Source organism: Panthera uncia, chromosome D1 (genome assembly GCF_023721935.1).
Source record: "Panthera uncia isolate 11264 chromosome D1, Puncia_PCG_1.0, whole genome shotgun sequence".
Taxonomy (NCBI): Eukaryota; Metazoa; Chordata; class Mammalia; order Carnivora; family Felidae; genus Panthera; species Panthera uncia.
The window spans coordinates 63,538,381-63,561,685 of NC_064808.1; the positions used below are offsets into that span (position 1 = coordinate 63,538,381).

General features: G+C 37.4%; 1 protein-coding gene across 7 annotated transcripts in view; it reads right to left on the reverse strand.

Moving 5' to 3' along the window:
* CCDC90B (coiled-coil domain containing 90B) overlaps positions 1-23,305 on the reverse strand; it is a 45,882-nt gene that overhangs the window by 12,948 nt on the left and 9,629 nt on the right. For 3 of the 7 annotated variants that reach the window (XM_049652972.1, XM_049653012.1, XM_049653020.1), the window contains 5 exons: positions 8,963-9,064; positions 8,281-8,322; positions 8,117-8,188; positions 7,971-8,024; positions 6,612-6,726 (listed from right to left, as the gene is read on the reverse strand). In XM_049652972.1, coding sequence (XP_049508929.1) covers positions 6,612-6,726; positions 7,971-8,024; positions 8,117-8,188; positions 8,281-8,322; positions 8,963-9,064 — 385 coding nt within the window. The remainder of the gene's footprint in view (positions 1-6,611; positions 6,727-7,970; positions 8,025-8,116; positions 8,189-8,280; positions 8,323-8,962; positions 9,065-23,305) is intronic. The other 4 variants (XM_049652998.1, XM_049652988.1, XM_049652980.1 and 1 more) reach the window with 4 other exon arrangements.

Below are 23,305 nucleotides of genomic sequence, written 5' to 3' on the forward strand. Positions count from 1 at the left end.
TGGCTGTATTTTAAAAATGTATATTTTATAGTGAGCTTTTCAATTATCTTATTAGTATAATGACTAGCCTTAGGGACTTCCCTTACAAGATGAACAGAAATCAAACTGAAGACAAAAATCAATGTCCACATCCAACATAATGCCCCTTCTTAAAATCTAACCTTATCTGCCTGTTTAAACTTCCATTTCCCTATAAGATTTACAGAGAAGTCTGGCATAATCTCTAGGTTAAAAGTATACAGGTTGCTCACGTGAATGCTGAAAGCCAGAAAACGAATGTTAACAAAAGTGCCCAAGACTGTCAGTAAGGCTCTCTTTGTTCCTACCTTCCAGGGCTCTGTAATCGGGCTCCACTAGCTTTCTATGCAATGTCCTTTACAAATATATTCCAGACCACTCACCACAAAAGAAATCATATGAAAGAAATCTGGCCAGCGGAAAAGTCTTTTAAGTTATATAGCCCTTCTACCTCTACTTTCAGAGGATCCTACCAAATTTAGAGAATTGAAAAGGTTAATGACTATTCACAAACCCTCTTCAGAGAGAAACAATGACCAAAATTTCTTCTAGACCCTCCTACAAATGGGCTGTGAAGAGCCAATATTCAGGGGCTGATAGGGGATAAAGCCAAGGTTGAATTGTATACCCAGAAAAAAGGCTTTTGTTATAAAGTGCTTTAGAAAGATTTTACCAAGGCATAAAGCTTTTGATTTCAATTTTTGTTAAAAATCTGATATAAAGAAGCAAATTTAGTTAAAAAAAAACAGGCCAAGCCCTTGATATTCAGGCTATAATTCCATTCTTTGGGAATTGGTAACAACTGTCTTTGTCTTAAAAATCTCTAAATGGCTCAGTGGGTCATGATCTCAAGGTCTGTGAATTCGAGCTCCACGTCGGGCTCACTGTTGTCAATGCAGAGCCTGCTTTAGATCCTTTGTTTCCCTCTCTCTGCCCCTCCCCTGCTTGCTCTCTCTCTCTTAAAAATAAACATTAAAAAAAACTCTATAAAGCCAGAAATGCAACTACAGAAACAAATCCTATCCATTCCTCTCACAACGTCTGTAGGTGTTAGAAAAGATCAGGATATTGGAATGAAATTGTCCTGCTTAAAGAAGGAAAAAAAGCTAAATCTTAAATAGGAGTTACCCTGAAACTAAAAGAAAAAAAATTGTTTTGTATTCTTTCACTCTCTCGAAATTATAAATCTTACCATGTCTTTAAAATGGAAATATAGTCCATAATTGCCTAAGACTGAAAATTAAAAATGTAAACTTCTAAATGGGCTCTTGTGTCCAGACTCTAGGACTGTTGATAATGGAGTAGATATGTCCCATCTCCACCTTGGAGAAAACTTGGATAATATCTCCATACCTTTGGGATATAAAATTTCTACCCCCATCATCTCTAGGATGTCAGAGCCATTCTTTGAAATACAAACATTAGGGGGGCACCTGGGTGGCTCAGTCGGTTAAGCAGCCGACTTCGGCTCAGGTCATGATCTCGTGGTCCGTGAATTCGAGCCCCACGTCGGGCTCTGTGCTGACAGCTCAGAGCCTGGAGCCTGTTTCAGATTCTGTGTCTCCCTCTCTCTCTCTCTCCCTCCCCCGTTCATGCTCTGTCTCTCTCTGTCTCAAAAATAAATAAACGTTAAAAAAAAAAATTAAAAAAAAAAAAAAAGAAATACAAACATTAGGGAGAAGTTTTTATCAGGAGAAAAAAGGGGGAAGTATTTGGAAATTGGGACTGTAATGTCCTCTCCACAAATATGAGTAAAAACAGAAGTTAAGAGTTTCTTTCCATCTTGTCTGGATATATGGGTCTATATATGTTGTAAATGTGAGATATTTTCTCTACCTAGGAATGGTAATATTAAAATCTGTAATAGCTCTATTTCAGTTGGTGTGAAGGCAAGTGCTTATAATTGACTGTTCTAAAACTCAGAAAGCTAGAAACTAACCCTAATTTCAAGTTCATATGATCCGGGAAAAAATTCAGTATTAAAGCCAATTTAAAGTTATTAAAGACACATCTTTAATTAAGAGTTATCAGTATTAAAAAAAAGTCCATGTTATCTCTATTGGAAAATTTATCAGAAAAAAAAAAAAACTTAGAGGACAGTGGGTAACTTTATTGCCTCATGAACTTTTGTGGGTAAACATAATTGTTAAGAACAAGTAATTTAGATGTAAATAAGATTAAAAAAAGGTTTGTAGGTAAACTTTTGATTTTTAAAAAAATTTGTTTCTTCTGAGAGAGAGGTAGCACGAGCTGGGAAGGGGCAGAGAAAGGAACTCAAGCAGTTCCATGCTGTCTGCACAGAGCCTCACGTGGGGCTCGAACTCAGACACCTAGCTGACTGAGCTACCCAGACGCCCCTGTATATAAACTTTTAAATTGCTTCCAGAATCTTTGGTAACCTGAAACTTTAATGTTTTTGCTAAGCTAAACATAAATTTATCTACTTTTGTTTTATTACAGAGAAACTAGAGATAAGTTTAGATGTTAGAAAACATGTTTTGGAATTCATTGTGAAAAAGCACGTTTCTAGAAATTATGAAATGTACTCACAAAACAGTTCACAATTGTTTACTATTTAGTTTTCACTAGAAATTAAGGTTTCTAAGAGTTAAGGATTCTAATAAATGGTAATAATTAAGACCCCTAGAAATAAAGGATACAACGGTGTACGCCAGGAAAGTAAGATAGGTGTTTTGGGTGAGACAAAGTACGAGGAATAAAAATTGTGCACTAAAATTGCAGTATGCAACTGATGTCACCCTTCTCTGACTTGAGGTCTCAGGTGACCTTAAGGAGGAATCACACAGGTAGAACTGGCAAATTGGAAGCAAAATTGCAAGCAATATTTTCAAACAATCAGATATGATAGAAACAATGTATTAAGATGACCTAAGGGTCTTTCTTGTGTCTATCAGTAAACCTGAATTTTAAGGACTGTAACAGATACCTTGTGACACCCAAGTATTTGGAGAATGCTTACAAGCACATAAACTCCTTCCTTTTTATGTATATAATCTGTAGCTCACAAGTTTTTGAACAGTTCTTCAGAGCAGTCTGAAAGACTGTCTCCCAGACTACAGTCCTCAGTAAGAAAAAAAAAAAGCATTTATTAGCATACTTTGAAGTTGGTTTTCTTTCACTTGACAAAATACAGTTTTGCTAAGGGAAAAGAAAATAATTTTGTCCTAAAGTGAGTAAGGTTATTTAAAGAGGGAAAGTTGTAGAAGGTTTATGGAACAAGAAATTTGAGAAAAGAATTCTATGTGTGGTCAGTACTGGCTAAGATTAGGATGAAGTTAAGTAAATAATTTTGTCACTTTGTTAAAAGAACAAAATTTTCCTGAACTACTGGTCTGTTCTTAGCAAGTAATTGCAAACAAAGTTTTTCTTTACATTTAAAGTTACCTGCCTAGAAAACAAGGATTCTCTGTTTGGTCTTCAATGACTTAAGAAAACTGAGTCTTGATATTAAAAGGGCTAAATTTTGGGGCGCCTGCAAGTGTCTGACGTTGGCTCAGGTCATGATCTCGCAGATGACATGTCAAGCTCTGTCCTTACAGCTCAGAGCCTGGAACTTGCTTCAGATTCTGTCTCCCCCTCTCTCTGTCCCTCCCCCATTCACTCTCCCACTCTAAAAAAATAAACAAAAAAGCGCTAAATTTTGCTCACAACTATGTAACTGTCTCTAATTGCCTTTGAAATCTTTTACTGTCACTTTGGCTAAATAATTAAATACTGTTTCAAAATAATTTGTGACCCTATTTAATCAAATATACAAACCTTTTAAATATTTTTGATAAACTTCCAAAAATAAAATTCTGAAGTTTTTGGACCATAATCTTAAATATAAAAGATTTTGTGAAAATTTGGTATATTAAATTGCATGGGAAGCACTGTCAACACTAAACCCTCTTAGATTGTTTATATAGATATGTTATTAACATGGGTGAAACTCCTAAAAATCTGTTATCTTTGAAGTGTTGTATACCACAGAAATAACTAAATTTCCTTATCAACTGTAATCAGATCTAGAACCATGGTCATATTTAAGTCTTGTCATGTTACTGTTTTAGTCTGATGCTATTGCAAATGTCTTTAGTGAGACTCATGTAAAGAACTCTGAGTACAGGTTTCCAATAATTTTAAGATAACCAGGTAAGAATTTTTGAACTAGTGAAAAAACCAGATCTAAGCACAACAAGAATTATTAAATAGGACTGAATGAATGGAGATTTACTTTTAAGGCTTTATTTGAAACAATGCTTTTTGTTTTTCCAGATATATGGAAACTTTTTTCTTAAGCTAACTAATAGCAATTTGAAACATTTATCTTTTTCTCCCTACCTGATCCCTCCAGCATTCAGAAACCCAGTGAGTATTCTATTTTCATGACAGTATATTTGCATAAGTTAACTAAAAATCTCTTCTCCTTTTGACTAGAATGTTGTATTTTAGACAGATCTGCATAGATTCAGATATGAGCAGACAGCTTTAAGGAACTAAGATGGACTTTATGGGGCCTAAAAAGCCCCTTTGGAAATATCATCCTGATTGATACCTTGCTTACAGAGTACCCAGCAGCTTTACCAGGTGAGTAAAGAAGGTCACTTCTTGGTCAGTGCAGGAACCTTGAGAAGAGAATTCACCCAAATATATAGGTATTGCAGGTGAAGTCTGACTGCAAGTATTTGGCTTGGCTTCTGGCCTTGAGATGCTGTTAAAAGTTCAATCTGGAAATCCTGATAAGTAGTTGCAGCAAAGGAGATCTTAAAGAGCCTATAGAGTCAACTGCACTTATGTAAATAATCAGGCCAAATTTTTTTGTTTGGTTTTGTTTTTTGTTTTTAAATTAAACTTATTTTGCAATACAATTAGTGTTAATTTGGCTATGAAGGTGATTACAGAAAGAAAGACACACCTGTGTCTAATACCTGTGTATTAGATTTTAATATTATTCATCAAACTGGAGTAGAGCCTGATTACCTCTAGTTTCCTCCAATGACTGGCTACAACTGTCTAAACTAGTATTTTCAATTTTTCTCCTACCTTTCTGACTTGGAATCATGTTAAGAACTAAAACTATTCTTTTCCCTGAAACCCTACAAACTAAACTTCAGAAAAATCACACTAGCTCACACCTAGAGACAACCTTCATGTCTGTCATTCTATGGGTCACTCAAAAGATCAGAGACAGTTGAACTATAAATGAAAATCCGTCAGACTCACTGCTTGCTCTGACTCAGTCTGAAAATGCTTCCAGCCTGACAACTAGAAGTCATGACTACCCTTGACCCAATCATTAACCGTTGTTTTCTTTTGTTCTGACAGAACCAAAACACCCGATTACTTATTTAATACCTGATTACTTAAATCACAAGCCTAGCTTTGAGAATATCCCTACCTCATAGCCTTCTGAAATGAGTTTAACTGAGCTGATCTATTGTCTCATCTATTGTACTAGGTGATCTGTTGTACAGACTGGTTCAATGAGACAGAACAATCTACCAGTGCTCAACTTTCATGTGTGAAACTTCAGGGAAGTTTCCTTCAAGTGCCAAGGGCAGACTGCCCCAAGACAGGTGATTTTGGCATGAATATTACTTTGAGTTAAAAGCAGTCAAACCTAGCAGATTAGGAAAAGCTTCTTACTCCCATTCAACTGCCTAAATTTACATTTACATAAAGGACAGCCTATATACCAGGAACACAACTATTAGTGGAGATTCCTCTTTACCTAAGATAGTATTTGCATAAGAGCAACTTTTATTTTCCAAACATCTCCTCTCACCTTCCTGCCAATGGCCGTCCTTCTCTATGTATCCTCAGACCCCTAAACCCCTTTCCTTAGCTCAGGATGTCATATAAGCCTTATGTTGCTTGAATGTCTTTGGAATTTCATGTCTGTTTTCTCCTGTTAATCTGTCTGATGTCAACTGCAAAGGACATTCTTCCTCCCTGACAATACCGTAGAAAAGAACAACAAAATAGTGGTAACTGAGAGTAGCACTAATGCCTTAAGTTTTGATCATATTTTTTAGTTAAACTGAGACTTAACAAAGGGGGTGGAACTGTTAAACTGAGATGGTGTCACTCAGGCTTAGTCTGAAAACCAGGGCTTAATGGCTAATCTAATTGTAGTTTAACTGGTCTTAACTGGTCAGTCAGGAATTTTCCCATTAGTTATAGTGGGTCTGCCACACAGCCCTCTCCCTTTCCTCAAAGTGTAATCTGCGTAAGACTTCTTGTTTTTTACCCTTAAGAGAAAGTGACCTTGCGTGGAACAATCCTTTTCTTTTGCTAGTAACTTTCTTGTCCCACCTTCCCTCTACTTGCTAGATAAGAGGATGCCCAAATCATTCAAAAACAAAAAAAACCCCAAACAATTAGAGGGCACCTGGGTGGTTCAGTCAGTTAGAAGTCTGACTTTGGCTCAGGTCATGATCTTGCAGTTTGTGAGTTCAAGCCCTGCATCAGACTCTCTGTTCCTCCCCCACCTGTGCTCTCTCTTGAAATAAACTTAAAAACAAAACAATTAGATCTTCAGATGTACCCCACTGATTTTTGTTTTTTAACAAAATATGGAATTACCTTACCTGCAAGGTAACGGATAGTCTCAAGCTTGTTAGACTCCATCAGTGTTTTTAAAGAAGCAATTTCAGTGTCAATTTTATTACAGGTCTCTGAAATAATACTTCTGGTTTTGGTATCCTGCAGTAAATAAGAATGAGACAATTTTGTCCATATGACAAATATTTACATTAGAAACCTTACTTATGGGCTGTGTATTGCAAAAATTTTAATGGTGATAAAAAAAACATTACATGAACATTATAAACTGACAAAAATTCCTTCTATTTTTAATATTTGGGAGATTATTTATAGGATTATCACATTTTGAGTACATTCTATTAAAAGCCTCATAGGAAGAAATTTGAGACCTAAGAGGGAAAAATTTTAGTCCTAGAACTTAAATTCCTTAGGATATCACAGTTAAAACTTTCAATTGTGTAAAAGAAAAAAACTCAACCAGATTTATAATGCAAACTGGCAGAAATGCTTGCTGGGTAAAAACAAATACTATGTGTAGAGGGGTTAAGGGGTAGAAGAGCTCAGAAATTAGCCCTGAGAGAATTTGTTGATTTCCTTTTTCATCTCCTCTATCCTGACAAGAAGTAAGAGAATATAACAGAATACATGGAAAGGCAAATGATACCCTCCCTTCTATTTAAGAACGAGGTCTCTTCTGTTAGAATGTAGACCCAATGGCTTTTATTAAGACGATGGCTGAGTAAAAAAGCTGCGTTTCACTCAAACCGTAGAGATTAAGCAATGATTACCATTTAGGATTAGGAGAAAGTAAATAGTAGTGGAGTATGGAGTTTAGAATCTGGGTTCACATTCCAGCTCCACCATTAATTAGCTGTGTGACCTTAACTTCCGTGTGTCTCATTTTCCAAACTGGTAAAATGAGAAAAAAGAGGGCCTACTTCAGAGGCTGATAAGGAGAATTAATAGAAGTAAAGCAGGTAGAACTATCTGATGTATAGTAAGCACTCAATAAATATTCACTATTAGTTTTAAAATTTTAAAGATAATTTCATTGAACCTGTGCCCTCATTTAAATGTGAATCCAGGTCTTCCAAAAAATAGTTATTTTCTATATAAAAATAAGCGGGGGGGGGGGGAGCGGGGTGTGCACCTGGGTGGCTTTGTCAGTTAAGCACCTGATTCTTGATTTGGGCTCAGCTCATGATCTCATGGTTTGTGGGTCTGAGCCCTATGCTGGGCTTAGTGCTTGGAATTTTTTTCTTCCTCTCTCTGCCCCTCCCCTGCAGGTGCCTTCTCCGTCTCCCTCAAAATAAATAAATTAAAAAAAAAAAAAAAAAAAAGCTCAGATACAACACATAAAATACATAAGTGGTATGAAACAGAATTTTTACATACTAGCTTACATTTTTGGTAAATTCTGTGGTTGCTTCCATAAGTTTCTTTTCTTGATCTGTAAACTAAAGGATATGACAAATCAGGAGGTTAAAAAAAAAAAAAGACTAGAAGGAATTAATAAGTTACCAAGAAAGTACATTTAGAAGCACATTACCATATCAGTTACTCTGCTTCTTTCTAGGTTGATGTCCAGTTTATTGTCTGCTCTGATCTGACTGGTTTCATTCTTTACAGAAAATCAAAATATTAAAAAAGCAATCTCATAATGTTTGTTCTGAAATTAATAAAATATTTTAAAGTGAGAAAAGTAAAACTTACTATCAGTTGCTGCTTAACTTGTTCCAATTCAGTTTTCATTTTCTAGGTATAGAAAAAATCACACGCAATTGCCATTAAGCCAAAAGCCCATAGCATGATTTATTCAACAAATCTGAAACCTTGCATTAGCAAAAACTGGATGATCTACAGATTTCTAATGAAGCACTAAAAATAGACAAAAAAGGAAAGTAGTATTTCATCATATTCAGAAAATTCTTATGAACAAAACAGTAAAAAATGTATTCTAGTTAGTTTTAAACCATGATTGATATTTGAAATTTAAAAATATTTAAAATTAAAAAAAATTAAAACTCCAAATGAATTACAGAAGCAGTTTTCTCTTAACTCACAAAAATTACTGCAGATTCATATAAAATGGCACATTGATTTAAATTTTGAGAACATTATATTGAGCTATATTAGAAATTTTATATATAACGTGAAACATTTTATATATAAAGATTTCCCCTTACATTTGACTTTTACATGTGTAAGATACAACTCTTATTCTTTGGTCTAGACTATGATTGATACATAGATTAGTTATAGGTTAAACATCTAGCATACTTTGACCAAAAAACTTGTTGAAAGTTACTGAATGACCACATAAAATCATTACTTGGTCCTATTAGAACACATGTGAAATCAGTTATTTTATTAGTAATAAACAAACTAGTATCACCTGGTTCTCTGCTCTCAGATTTGCAAATTCACTTTTCTCTAGGATGACCATGTCTTTCCTGATGGAGTCCAAATGAGCCATTAGTTGTTGTACTGTTATTTCCTGGAAAGCAAAATTGAAATAACCTAGTGATATATGGAATGCTTTCACCTTACACAGAATTGTTTTCATGGAATGTAAAAGAATCTGTTGTTATGCTATAAGGTGTAATGTTGCTTGGCTAACTAAACAAAACCATATGAAGCCTATATATAAAAATGAAAAGGAGGTTCCAGTCCAAGGTTGTGACACAGGAGGACCCTGAACTCACCTCCTCCATGGATACACCAAATCTATACCTATTTATAAAGCATTTCCTCCTGAAGGACACCTCAGGGCTAACCGGCCAGCTTCTGCACAACAAAAAATATACCACAAAGAGAAAGGCAAGAGAGACAGAAGCACAGTAATGAAGGGAATCCCTAATCCTGACACTGAGAACTGCAGTAAGAGGGACAGTACTGAATGACCATGAGCAGATTCATTTGCCCTGGGATAAAGAAAAAATGCTGAGGTTTAAAAGGGCAACTAGAATATAAAAGATCCAGCCCTCGAACTCTTCCAGAGAGTGCTGCTGGGACTCTCTAGTTCTGAGGGGCTGGTGAGCATCACTGTTTACATCCCCCTTCCATTTTTAGAGCACAGACAGGAGCAGGATCTGGGCACCACAGCCAGCCTACCACTTCAGCAAACACTAGGCCCCCAGCCCAAACCAGCACAGTGTCGTGGCCCCAGCGTGGAGACACCAGAATACCCCTGGTCAGTGTTCACAACAGCTCACCTTCCGAGGTGAGGCAGGTACAAAGCACCCCAGAACACTCCAGGCTCCCAGCACTTAAACTCCAGATGACTTGGCATGACACCCCCAGCTCAGAGCATCCTGTTACCTTTCCAAATTAGCTCGTGGCTAATTTGACTCCAGACAACTCATCAGGGCACACTCTGTAGAGTGTGTCCAGGGATCCAGTGGTCCATACCCTGCAGCAGCTGCAGCAACCTGACCAGGGTGTGTCTTGGGCTTGCACTTACCCCTGGCTTGCGCTCATTTCAGCACCAGGTACTCTCTTATGGTGCCATCTATGCAGAGAGCCCCTGGACCACCCTGGCTCATGCTCACTTCAGCTTAAGCTGTCCTGCCAGGGCACTAATTCCACAGAGAGTCGCAAGACCTCCCAGATTGGAACCTTTTCAATTTCAGTTATCTTACCAGGGTATGTTCCATGGCAAGAACACTGGGCTTGCCCCCCAAATGATACCCTTTATAGCACCAGTTGTCCTGCCTGGGGGCCCTCTGCACTGAGAGCCCTGGGAACCTCCAGCTTGCACCCACTTCAACTTCAGCTGTCTGGCCAGGATGCACCTCTATGTGGAGAGCCCGAAGACAGTTCTGGCCTGTACCCACTTTGGCTCTGGCCATCCCACCAAAGTGGCCCTAACATGAAGTGCCCCAACACCCATGACAGCCACATATTCAGAAAGCCAGCTAATGTCACCAGACACACATTCTCCACAGGGGATGACTTGACTATACACAAGATCATCCTACTTTGAAAACGTAGCTGTTGTGTGTAACTCACAAAGTAAGGCAAGAGGAAGAGACAAAAGAATTTGCTTCAAATGAATGAACAAAGCCCAAACCTCAGAAACAGAACTAAATAAAATGGAAATAAGTATGCCTGATAAATAGTTCAAAATTATGGACATAAAGATGCCCACTGGGCTGGACAGCAGAGTGCATAAGCTTGGTGAGAACTTGAACAAAGAGACAGCATATAAAAAAGAACCAAGTTGAAGAACACAATAAATGAAAAATAAACTGGAGGGAATCAACAGATTAGAGAATGGAAAAGAACAGATTAATGATATAGAAAAGAGGGTAATGGAAAGCACCCAAGCTGAACAGTAAAAAGAAAAAAAACACAGGGATAGGTTAAGGACTCTCTTGGACAAAATCAAGCAAGAACATCTGCATTATAGAGGTCCCAGAAGGAGAAAAGACACAGGGAGCGGGGGGAGGCAGAAAACTTATTTGAAGAAATGATAGTTGAAAACCTCCCTTATCTCTGGGAAGAAAACAGGTATCTAGGTTCGATAAGTGCAGAAGTACCAAACAAGATGAACCCAAGGAGGTCCACACAGTAAGTAATAATTAAAGATTAAAGATAAAGAGAGAAGTTTAAAACCAGAAAGAGAGAAGCAATGAGTTACATACAAGGAAACCCCATACGACCATGGGCTGATTTCCCTGCAGAAATTATACAGGCCAGAGGAAGGAGTTAAGATGGCAGAGAAGCATAGAGACCCTGAGCTTGTCTCATCCCTGAAACACAGCTAGATCAGCACCAAACCATTTTGAACACCTAGGAAATTGATCTGAGGATTTATGCAACAATCCGTATAACCTGAGCCACAGAACTCGGCAGATACATGGTGTGCAGAAGTGAACTGGGGGAGAGAAAAGCCACAGAGGGTAGGGAGCTGTTTTTGTGGAGAGAAGACTAAGAAAAAATAAAGGGGTAGAGTATGGTACATTGTGCACAAGAAAAGCACTTGCCCTGAAAGTAGTTTGAGAGAGAAAGAGTGAAAATACTCGCAGGGGACTGAACAAGAAATCTGTTCCCCAAAACCAATGACAGGGAGAAAGGAGAGGGCTTCAATACCACCAGGATTCTATACACAGTGGAGTGCAGAGTCTGAAGATTCAGAGCCCCGTGCCTGGTGGTGCTCTGGTGAGGAAGTAGGGAGAATCCCCAGGAGCAGGCAGTGGGGTTTGAGGGGTCCATGTGCCACATAGGGAAAAGTGGTTCCCCTGCATGGAGTGCATTTGGTAGACACCATATGGCCTCCTGGTGGGCAAAGGTCCCAGAGGACCCCAGAGAAGCAGCCACGTTTGCTGGTATTGGGACAAAGATGCCAGAGTGCTGTGAAACCTGGCACCAACTGTGTGTTATGGACTGCCATAATCTCTGAACCTCTGCCACCGTGTGATCACACAAACATTTTCTGGGGCAAGCTGGCTTCCAGCCATTGCTCAGTGAGACCCTCCCCAGAGAGTCGGTGGGGGTTTCCAAAGTGTGGGGTTTTGAAACACAACCCCATCTGAGATAAATCTCGAGAAGGAGTTTTGTCTCGCAGGCAGACAGCTTAGACAGACAGGGTAGAGGCAGGGAGTGAATGAGACCTGAGACAAAGGAGCGGTGCTTGACTGTGGGTTGGTGAGATTGCGAAGTTCCTGAGCCAGAGATTAGGGCGCTGGGTGAAGTCAATTCCACCTCAACCGCACATGCACAGGTACACAAACACACAGATCCAGCCCAGCAAGCTAAGCAGCACCATCTAGTGGAGAACGGAGCTGTTACACCAAGCCCTGCCCAACTGTGCCCTCCAAGCACATCCCCTAGAAGACCAGCACAAGTCACTCCACCTGCTTAGTATATGGACTATAGAGTGCTTCATAGTTTCAGTTCTAGGGCAAAGTGGATATAAATTCTTTTGGGTTTCATTCTATTTGGTGGCTCATTTGTTTGCTCATTTTCTTTACTTCAGTTTTCTTTTTTTAATCTCTTGGATACAGAGAAAAAATTTATTTACACTTTCTTCCCCCCTTTCCTTTTCCTTTATTTTCTACATTCTATAAAGTTTCTTTCAACAAGGAGACTGAAACAAACCTAGGATCTGGCTTCCTTTGATTTTGTTTTGTTTTGTTTATAATTTTTATTTTATTAATTTTTATCCTTCCTCCAAAATGAAAAAAACAAAGGAATTCACCCCAAAAGAAAGAATGGGAAGAAATGACAGCCAGGGATTTAATCAACACAGACATAAGTAAGATGTCTGTACTAGAATTTAGAACCACGATAATAAGAATACTAACTCAGGTTGAAAAAAGCAAAGACACCATAGAATGCACTTCTACAGAGATAAAAAAATAAAATCTAGTTAGGCCAAAATTAAAAATGCTATAACCGAGATGCAATCTTCAATGGATGCCACAATGGCAACGATGGACAAAGCAGAACAGCGAATCGGCAATATAGATGGTAAAATTATGGAGAATAATGAGGTAGATAAAGAGTGAAACAAAGCAAAAGATCACAATATAGGACTTAGAGAACTCAGGGATTCATTAAAAAGGAATAACATCTAAACCATAGGAGTCCCAGAAGAGGAAGAGAGAGCAAAAGGGACAGAAGGTTTATGTGAGCAAATTATAGAGGAAAACTTGCCTAATCTGGGGAAGCACACAGACATCAAAACCCAGGAAGCACAGAGAACTCCCATTAGATTCAACAAAAACCCATCACCAAGGCATATCATACTCAAATTCACAAAATACACAAGACAAGGAAAGAATTATGAAAACAGCAAGGGGGAAAAAAAACATCCTTAATCTATAAGGGAAGACAGATCAGGTTCACAGCAGACCTATCCACAGAAACTTGACAGGCCAGAAAGGAATGGCAGGATATACTCAACATGCTGAATCGGAAAAACATGCAGCCACGAATTCTTTATCCAGCAAGACTATCATTCAAAACAGCAGGAGAGAGAAATAATTTCCCAAACAAAAACTAAAGGTGTCCATGACCATTAAACAGTCCTGCAAGAAATTTTAAGGGGGACACTTTGAGTGGAAAAAAGACAAAGAAGACCAGAAGCAACAAAGACTAGAAAGGACCAGAGAACATCACCAGAAACACCAACTCTACAGGCAACACAATAGCACTAAATGATTATCTTTCAGTACTCACTCTAAATGTCAATGCACTAAATGCTCCAATCAAAAGATGTATGAGAATGAATAAGAAAACAAGACCCATCTATATGCTGCTTACAAGAGACTCATTTTAGACATAAAGACACCTTCAGATTGAAAATAAGGGGATGGAGAACTGTCTATACTAATGGTCATCACAAGAAAGCTGCAGTAGCCATACTTCTATCAGACAAACTAGATTTTATTTTAATGTGTTTTAATGTTTATTTATTTTTAAGAGAGAGCGTGAGTGGGGGAGGGGCAGAGAGCGAGAGGGAGACAGAATCTGAAGCAGGCTCCAGGCTCTGAGCCGTCAGCACACAGCCCGATGTGAGGCTCAAACTCATGAACTGCAAGATCGTGACCTGAGCTGAAATCAGATGCTTAACCGAATGAGCCACTGAGGTGCCCCCAGACAAACTAGATTTTAAACCAAAAGAGTGTAACAAGAGATGAAGAAGGGCATTATATCATAATGAAGGGGATCTATCCACAAGAAGATATAACAATTGTATTTATTTATGCCCCCAACGTGGAGGCACCCAAATATATAAAGTAATCACAAACATAAACTAATTGATAATAATACTATAATCGTAGGGGACTTCAATACCCCACTGACAACAATGGACAGATCATATAGGCAGAAAATGAACAAGGAAACAATGGCTTTGAGTGACACACTGGACCAGATGAAATTAACAGATATATTCAGAACATTTCATTGTAAAACAACAGAATACACATTTTCTGGAGTGCACATGGGACATTCTCCAGAATAGATCACATCCTGGGTCATAAATCAGCCCTCAACAAGTACACAAAGATCAAGATCATACCTAGCATATTTTCAGACCACATCACTATGAAACTGGAAATCATCCACAAGAAAAAATTTGAAAAGACCATGAATACTTGGAGATTAAAGAACATCCTACTAAGGAATGAATGGGTTAACCAAGAAATTAAAGAGGAAATTAAAAAGTAAATGGAAGTGAATGAAAATGAAAACACGACTGCCCAAAACCTCTGGGATGCAGCAAAGGCAGTCATAAAAGGGAAGTATATAGCAATCCAGGCCTTCCTAAAGGGGGAAGCAAGGTCTCAAATACACAACCTTATGCCTAAAGGAACTGGAAAAGGAACAGCAAATAAAGCCAAGAACCAGCAGAAGAGAAACAATAAAGATTAGAGCAGAAGTCAAGGATATCAAAATAAAAAAAAAAACAACAGGTCAACAAAACCAGGAGCTGGTTCTTTGAAACAATTAACAAAATTGTTAATCTAGCCAGATGGATCAAAAAGAAAAAGGAAAGGACCCAAATAAATAAAATCATGAATGAAAATAGAGAAATCACAACCAATAGCAGAGAAATATAAACAATATTAAGAGAATTTTTTGAGCAATTATATGCCAACAAATTGGGCAATCTGGAAGAAATGGACAAATTCCTAAGAACATATAAATTACCAAAACTGAAACAGGAAGAAACAAAATTTTTTTAACAGATCCATACCCAGTAAAGAAATGGAATCGGCAATCAAAAATCTCCCAACAAACAAAAGTCCAGGGCCAGATGGCTTCCCAGGGGAATCTACCAAACATTTAAAGAAGAGTTAACACCTATTCTTTTGAAGCTGTTCCAAAAATACAAATGGAAGGAAAACTTCCAAACTCATTCTATGAAGCCAGTTTTACCTTGATTCCAAAACCAGACAAAGACCCCACTAAGGAGAAATACAGACCAATTTCTCTGATGAACATGTATACAAAAATTCAACAAAATACTAGCAAACCGGATCTAACAATACATTAAAAGAATTATTTACCACCATCAAGTGGAATTCATTCCTGGGATGCAGGGCTGGTTCAATATCTGCACGTCAATCAATGTGATACATCACATTGATACAAGAAAGGTTAAGAACCACATGATCTCAACAGATGCAGAAAAAGCATCTGACAAAATACAGCATCCTTTCTTGATTAAAACCCTTAAGAAAGTAGGGATAGAAGGAACATACCTCAAGATCATGAACACCATATACAAAAGACCCATTGCTAATATCATCCTCAATGGGGAAAAACCAAGAGCTTTCCCTCTATAGTCAGGAACACGTCAAGGACGTCCACTCTCACCACTGTTATCCAACATAGTGCTGGAAGTCCGGCCTCAGCAATCAGACAACACAAATAAATAAAAAGCATCCAACTCAGCAAGGAGGAAGTCAAACTTTTGCTCTTCGCAGATGACATAATACTCTATGTGGAAAACCTGAAAGACTCCACCAAAAAACCCCAAAAATAAATAATCCAGTGAAGAGATGGGCAAAAGGCATGAACACTTTTCAAAGGAAGACATCCAGATGGCTAACAGACATCTGAAAAGATACTCAGCCTCAAGTAGAACTGATACATGAATTCAGCAAAGTAACAGAAATAGGTTGTATTTCTATATACCAATAATGAAACAACAGAAATAGAAATTGAGGAATTGATCCCATTTACAACTGTGGTAACAACCATAAGACACCTAACCAAAAAAGTGAAAGATCTATACACTGAAAACTATAGAAAGCTTATGAAATGGAAAAACATTCCATGCTCATGGATTGGAAGATCAAATATTGTTAAAATGTCTATACTACCCAAAGCAATCTACATATTCAATGCAATCCCTATCAAAGTGACACCAGCCTTATTCACAGAGCTAGAAAAAATAATTCTAAAATTTGTATGGAACTAGAAAAGACCCCGAATAGCCAAAGCAATCCTGGAAAAGAAAACCAAAGCTAGAGGCATCACAATTCCGGACATCAAGCTGTATTACAAAGCTGTAATCATCAAGACAGTATAGTACTGGCACAAGAACGGACCCACAGATCAATGGAACAGAAAAGAGAATCCAGAAATGGACCCACAAACATATGGCCAGCTAATCTTTGACAAAGCAGCAAAGAATATCCAATGGAAAAAAGTCTCTTTAGCAAATGGTGCTGGGAAAACTGGACAGTGACATGTAGAAGAATGAACCTGGACCACTCTCTTATACCATACACAAAAATAAACTCAAAATGGATGAAAAGACCTAAACATAAGACAGGAAGCCATCAAAATCCTAGAGGAGAGAACAGGCAACAACCTCTTTGACCTCAGCTGCAGCAACCTCTTACTTGACCTATCTCTAGAGGCAAAGGTAAACAAAAACAAAAATGAACTATTGGGAGCTCATCAAAATAAAAAGATTCTGCACAGTGAAGGAAACAATCAGCAAAACTAAAAGCAACCAATGTAATGGGAGAAGACATGTGCAAGTGACACATCTGATAAAGGGCTAGTATCCAAAATCTATAAAGAACTTATCAAACTCAACACCCCAAAAATAAATAATCCAGTGAAGAGATGGGCAAAAGGCATGAACACTTTTCAAAGGAAGACATCCAGATGGCTAACAGACACATGAAAAGATGCTCAACATCACTCATCATCAGAGAAATACAAATCAAAACCACAATGAGATACCACCTCATCATACCCGTCAGAATGGCTAAAATTAACAACTCAGGGAACAACAGATGTTGGCGAGGATGTGGAGAAAGGGGAACCTTTTTGCATTGCTGGTAGGAATGCAAAGTGGTACAGTCACTCTGGAAAATAGTATAGAGGTTCCTCAAAAAATTAAAAATAGAACTAGCCCTAGACCCAGCAACTGTACTACTAGGTATTTATCCAAAGGAGACAGGAGTGGTGATTTGAAGGGGCACATGCACCCCAGTGTTTATAGGAGCGCTATTGACAACAGCTAAATTATGGAAAGAGTCCAAATGTCCATTGACTGATAAATGGATAAAGATGTGGTATATATATATATGTATATATAATTATATACATAATGGAATATTACTTGGGTGATCAAGAAAAATGAAATCTTGCCATTTGCAACAATGTGGATGGAACTAGAATATATTATGCTAAGTTAAATGAGTCAGAAAAAGACAAATATTCTATAATTTCACTAATATGTGGAATTTAAGATACAAAAGAGATGAACATAGGGGAAGGGAAGCAGAAATAAGATTTTAAAAAGTAGGGGGAACAAACCATAAGAGACTCCTATATAGAGAACAAACAGGGTTGTTGGCAGGGTGTTGGGTGGGGGGAGGGAGGTTAACAAGGAGGTTAACAAAATGCTACTAAACAACAAATTTCTTCAATGAAATCAAAGAGGAAATAAAAAAAAAAAATATACGGAGACAAACGAAAATGAAACACAATACTCCAAAGTCTGTGGGACACAGTGAAACAGTTCTAAGGAGATGCACAGTGAAACAGGCCTACCTCAAGAAACAAGAAAATTTCAAATAATCTCATCCTACACCTAAAGGAACTAGAAAAAAAACAAAAACAAAAACAAAATAAACCCGAAGTTGGTAGAAGGAAGAAAATAATAAAGATGAGAGTAGAAATAAAGGAAATACAGATTAAAAAACAATAGAAAAAGATTAATGAAACAAAAAACTGATTCTATGAAAAGATAAACAAAACTGATAAGCTTTTATCCAGATTCATTGTGAATAAAATAAAGGACACAAAATCAGAAATGAAACAGAAGTAACAACTGACACCACAGAAATAGAAAAGCGTATAACAGAATACTGCAGAAAGTTACATGCCAGCAAAGTGGACAACCTAGAAGAAATAGATAAATTCCTAGAAACTGATACAAACTTTCAAAACTAAACCAGGAAGTAACAGGAAATCTGAACTAGTAATGACACTGAACACATAATCAAAAAAAACCTCCCAATGAACAAAAGTCCAGAACTAGACAAATTCACAGATGAATTCTACCAATCATTTAAGGAAGAGTTAACAGCTCTTCTCAAAATATTCCAAAAAATAGATGACAGAAAACTTCCAAATTCATTCTATGAGGCCGGCATTACCCTGATACCAAAACCAAACAGACTTTACAAAAAAAAAAAAACAAAAAACAAAAAAACCACAGGCCCATCTCTGATAAACACAGATACAAAATTCTCAACAAATATTACCAAACTTTGAACTGAACAATACATTAAAAGGATCATTTACCACCATCAAGTTGGATTTATTCTAGGGATGCAAGGATGGTTCCGTGTTCATAAACCAATTGGTGTGGTACATCACATTAACAATAGGAAGGGTAAAAACCATATAGTCATCTTAATAGATGCAAAATAAGTACTTCATAAAATACAACATCCATTCATGTAAATACTCTCAAAAAGAGTGGGTGCAGAAGGAATATAACTCAACATAATAAAAGCCACATATGAGAAACCGACAGCTAATGTCATACTCAATAGTGAAAAACAGAGAGCTCTTCTTCTAATATCAGGAACAAGATGAAGGTGCCCACTCTCACCAATTTTATTCAACATAGTACTAGAAGTTCTAGCCACAGCTATTAGGCAAGAAAAAGAAATAAAAGGCATAGAAATTGGTAAGGAAGAAGTACAATGGTCACTGTCTACAGATGACATGATACTATACATAGAACCCTAAGCCCTAAACACCAAACAAAAAAAAAAAAAAAACAAAACCCTATAATTCAGTTTTTATGTGAATTCAGAATATAACTGAATTTTTGGATTGAGTGTACTTAACAGTATAGTCTTTCTGCAGTGATCAAGTACAAGGCCCTGAGCCTCAAACCCATCTTTCATGACATCTTTGGGGTGGGGGTGGGGTCAACAATTGGATTAGGCTCAATGACGGAATGAGATGTTAATTTCACACACTAATCATAAAAACACCAAAATTTAGCATTTTGAATGTAGGATTAAATGGTATTGCCAGCATAAAACTTCCTTAAGCCACAATTTTAATTCACTGGTTATAGGTAAACTTAAAAATCTAATTTAAGAATATTATCAAAAATGTCAATAGCTTGGACTTTTGAGGAAGATGGCAGAATAGGCAGCCTTTAAATTTTCCTTGTCCCATGAATACAACTTGGTGACACTCACATCAATGCAAATAACCCAGAAAATGACCCAAGATTAGCAGAACTCCACAAGTAGCTGTAGAGAAGAAGCCACATCAAAGAGGGTAGAAAGGCACAGAAATTGTGGGGAGCTGAACCCCATGGGTCTGGCTGCCAGAGGAAGGGAGCTGTGAGGTGCAGAGAGGGGTGAGAAACAGAATATCACATCAGAGAACCTACACAGGGAAGACGAATCTCCACAGGATTTGGCTTTGAAAATGAGAGGGGCTAGATTTAGTGATTTCTTAACCAGGAGAACTTAAAGCCTACAACTTTAAAAATCCCTGAAAGCAGCAGAACGCTGAGTCCCACACTTAAATAGATAGCCCCAAAAAGCCCAGGAGATACAGCTTAGAAGCATCAGTTTGTTTAAAAAAAAAAAAAAAAAAAAACCTAAACACACACAATAAAAAAAATGGCAGCAGTTTGAAAAATGAGAGCATTTGAGAAGGAGAGTTAGTAATCTGAGTTCCTTAAGGGACATCTCCAGGGAAAAAGGAGCTGGCATGTACCATTTCCCTCCACCAACCCCAGCACAATCACCCTTCCACTGGTGGGAACCAGCACCTGTGGGCATTCACTGCCTAATTTGCTTACACTGCACCACCCCAACCTTCTCCAGCTAAACCTGCCTCAATCCAGGTGCTAAAGGTCCTCTCCCCCAGAAGACTAGCACAAATCTTGCCAACAATGTGTTCCGACCACCGGGGGGGGGGATGTGTGCACCTTGTTAAAACTGCATCACCCACCCACGTGTGCTTTGTGGAATGTCCTTAAGCCAACTCCAGTACCCACAGCAGCTGCATACAAGAGGACCAGCCAGCTTGTTAAAAGTGAGCATCCCACCAACTACTCTCAAGAGCAGGAGATGTAGCTGAATTTCCTAACACACAGAAACAGACAGAGCTAGGTAAAGTGAAGAGACCAAACCAAATTAAAGAAAAGGACAAAATCACAGCAAGAGACTTAAGTAAAACAGAGATAAATAATGTGCCTGATAGAGAATTTAAAGTAATGACCATAAAGATACTCATGGGATTTGAGAAGAGTGGAGGACATCTGTGAGACCCTTAAAAACAAAAAAGAGCCACTCAGGGATGAAGAGCACAATAAATTTAAAACAAAAATACACTTGACAGGCTAAATAGCAGGCTAGAGGAATTAGAAGAATGAATTCATGGCCTGGAAAACAGAGTAAGAGAGAGTAATCAAGCTGAGCAAATATAAGAGACAAAAAAAAAAAAAAAAATGCAAAATGAGAACAGATTTAGGGATCTCAGTGACTCCAACAAGTGTAATTTTCACAATACAGGGATCCCAGAGGAAGAACAGAGAAAAGGGGGCAGAAAATTTATTTTAAGAAATAATAGTTCAAAACTTCCCTAATCTGGGAAGGAAACAGATATCCAGATCCAGGAGGCACAGGGAACCCCCAACAAAATTAACCAAAGAAGGTGCACAAAAATACACATAGTAATTAAAACAACAAAAAGTAGTGATAAAGAATTTTAGGGATGCCTGGGTGGTTCATTCAGTTAAGTGTCTGATTCTTGATTTTAGCTCAGGTCATGATCTCAGGGCTATGGGACTGAGCCCTGCATCAGGCTCTGCATGGAGTATGAAGATTGAGATTCTATCTCCCTCTCTCTCTGTTCCTCTCCTGTGCTCATGTGTGCATGATCCCTCTCTCAAAAAAATTAAAAAAGTTAAAAAAAAAAATTTAAACACAGTAAAAGACAGTTACATAAATGGGAAACCCCATAAGGCTATCAGTGCATTTTTCAGCAGAAACTTTGCAGGTCAGAAGGGAGTGGCATGATATGTTCAAAGTGCTGAAAAGAAAAAAGTCTGCATCCACGAATATTCTATCCAGCAAGGCAATCATTTAGAATAGGAGATATGGTTTCTCAAAAAAAAAAAAAAAAAAAAAAAAAGTAAAGGAGTGAACGACCACTAACCCAGCCCTATAAGAATTATTAAAGGGGACTAAATGAAGGACTGTATAAAAAGCAGGAAACACAAAAGAAGTGAAAATAAGTGTATCAGTAAAAATCAGTCAAGGAAATCACAAAATAAAAGGATGCAAAATAGGACATCAATACATAAAATGTGGGTGGGCAGGGGTGTAAAGAATGGGTTCAAACTTATGAGAACATCAACTTCACATGGAGATGTTATATACAAACCTAATGGTATACAAAGAAATCAAAACCAGTAACAGATATGTAAAGACTAAAGAGAAGGGAGTTCAACTTTACCACTAAAGAAAGCCAGCAAACTGTGAAAGAGAACAAGAAGAGGATAAGAGAAAAAGTACAAAAAACAACCACAAAAAAGTAACAAAATGTCAATAAATACATATTTATCAATAATTACTTTAAATGTAAATGAACTAAGTGCTCCAATCAAAAGATATGGGGTGACAACATGGATAGAAAAGACCCATTTATATGTTGCCTACACAAGACTTGTTTCAGATCTAAAGACACCTGCAGATTGAAAGTGAGGGACAAAGAAACATTTACCATGTAAAGGATATCAAAAGAATGCTGAAGTAACAACATTTATACTGGATCAAATAGAATTTAAAACAAAGATGGTAATAAGAAACAAAGAAGAACACAATATTGTAATAAAAGGGACTATCCAACAAGAAAATATAACAACTGTAAATATGGACCCAACATGGTGGCACCCAAATACATAAAACAGTTAACAACAAACACATAGGAACTAATCAGTAGTAATACAATAACAGTAAGGGACTTTAACACCCCACTTCACCCCACTTACATCAATGGTCAGATCATCCATACAGAAAATCAACAAGAAAACAGTGGCTTTGAATGACACAGTGGACCAGATGGATTTAACAGATATATTCAGAACATTCAACCTTAAAATAGAAGAATACACATTCTTTTCAAGTGCACGTGAACATTTTCTAGAAGAGATCACATATTAGGCCACACAACAAGTCTCAACAAATTAAAAAAAAAAAAGTCATTCTATGTATCTTTTCGGACTATAATGCCACGAAACTAGAAATCAACCACAAGGAAAAAATATGGAAAGAGCACAAATACACAGAGGTTAAATAACATGCTACTAAACAATGAATTGATAAACCTAGAAATCAAAGATGAAATAAAAAATTATATGGAAACAAATGCAAATGAAAACACAAAGGTCCAAAATCTTTGGGATGTAGGAAAAGTGGTGTTAAGAAGGTAGTTTATAGCAATATAGACCTACCTCATAAAGCAAGAAAAATCTCAAATAAACAACCTAACCTCATACCTAACGCAGCTAGAAAAAGAACAAAACCTAAAACCAGCAGAAGAAAGGAAATAAAGATTAGAGCAGAAATAAATGACAAAGAATCTAAAAAACAAACAAAAAAAACCAAAACAAAACAAAAAACCCCAATGAACGAGATCAATGAAACAAACCAACAGTTGGTTCTTTGAAAAGATCAACAAAACTGATAAGTCTCTAGCCAGACTCATTAAAATAAAA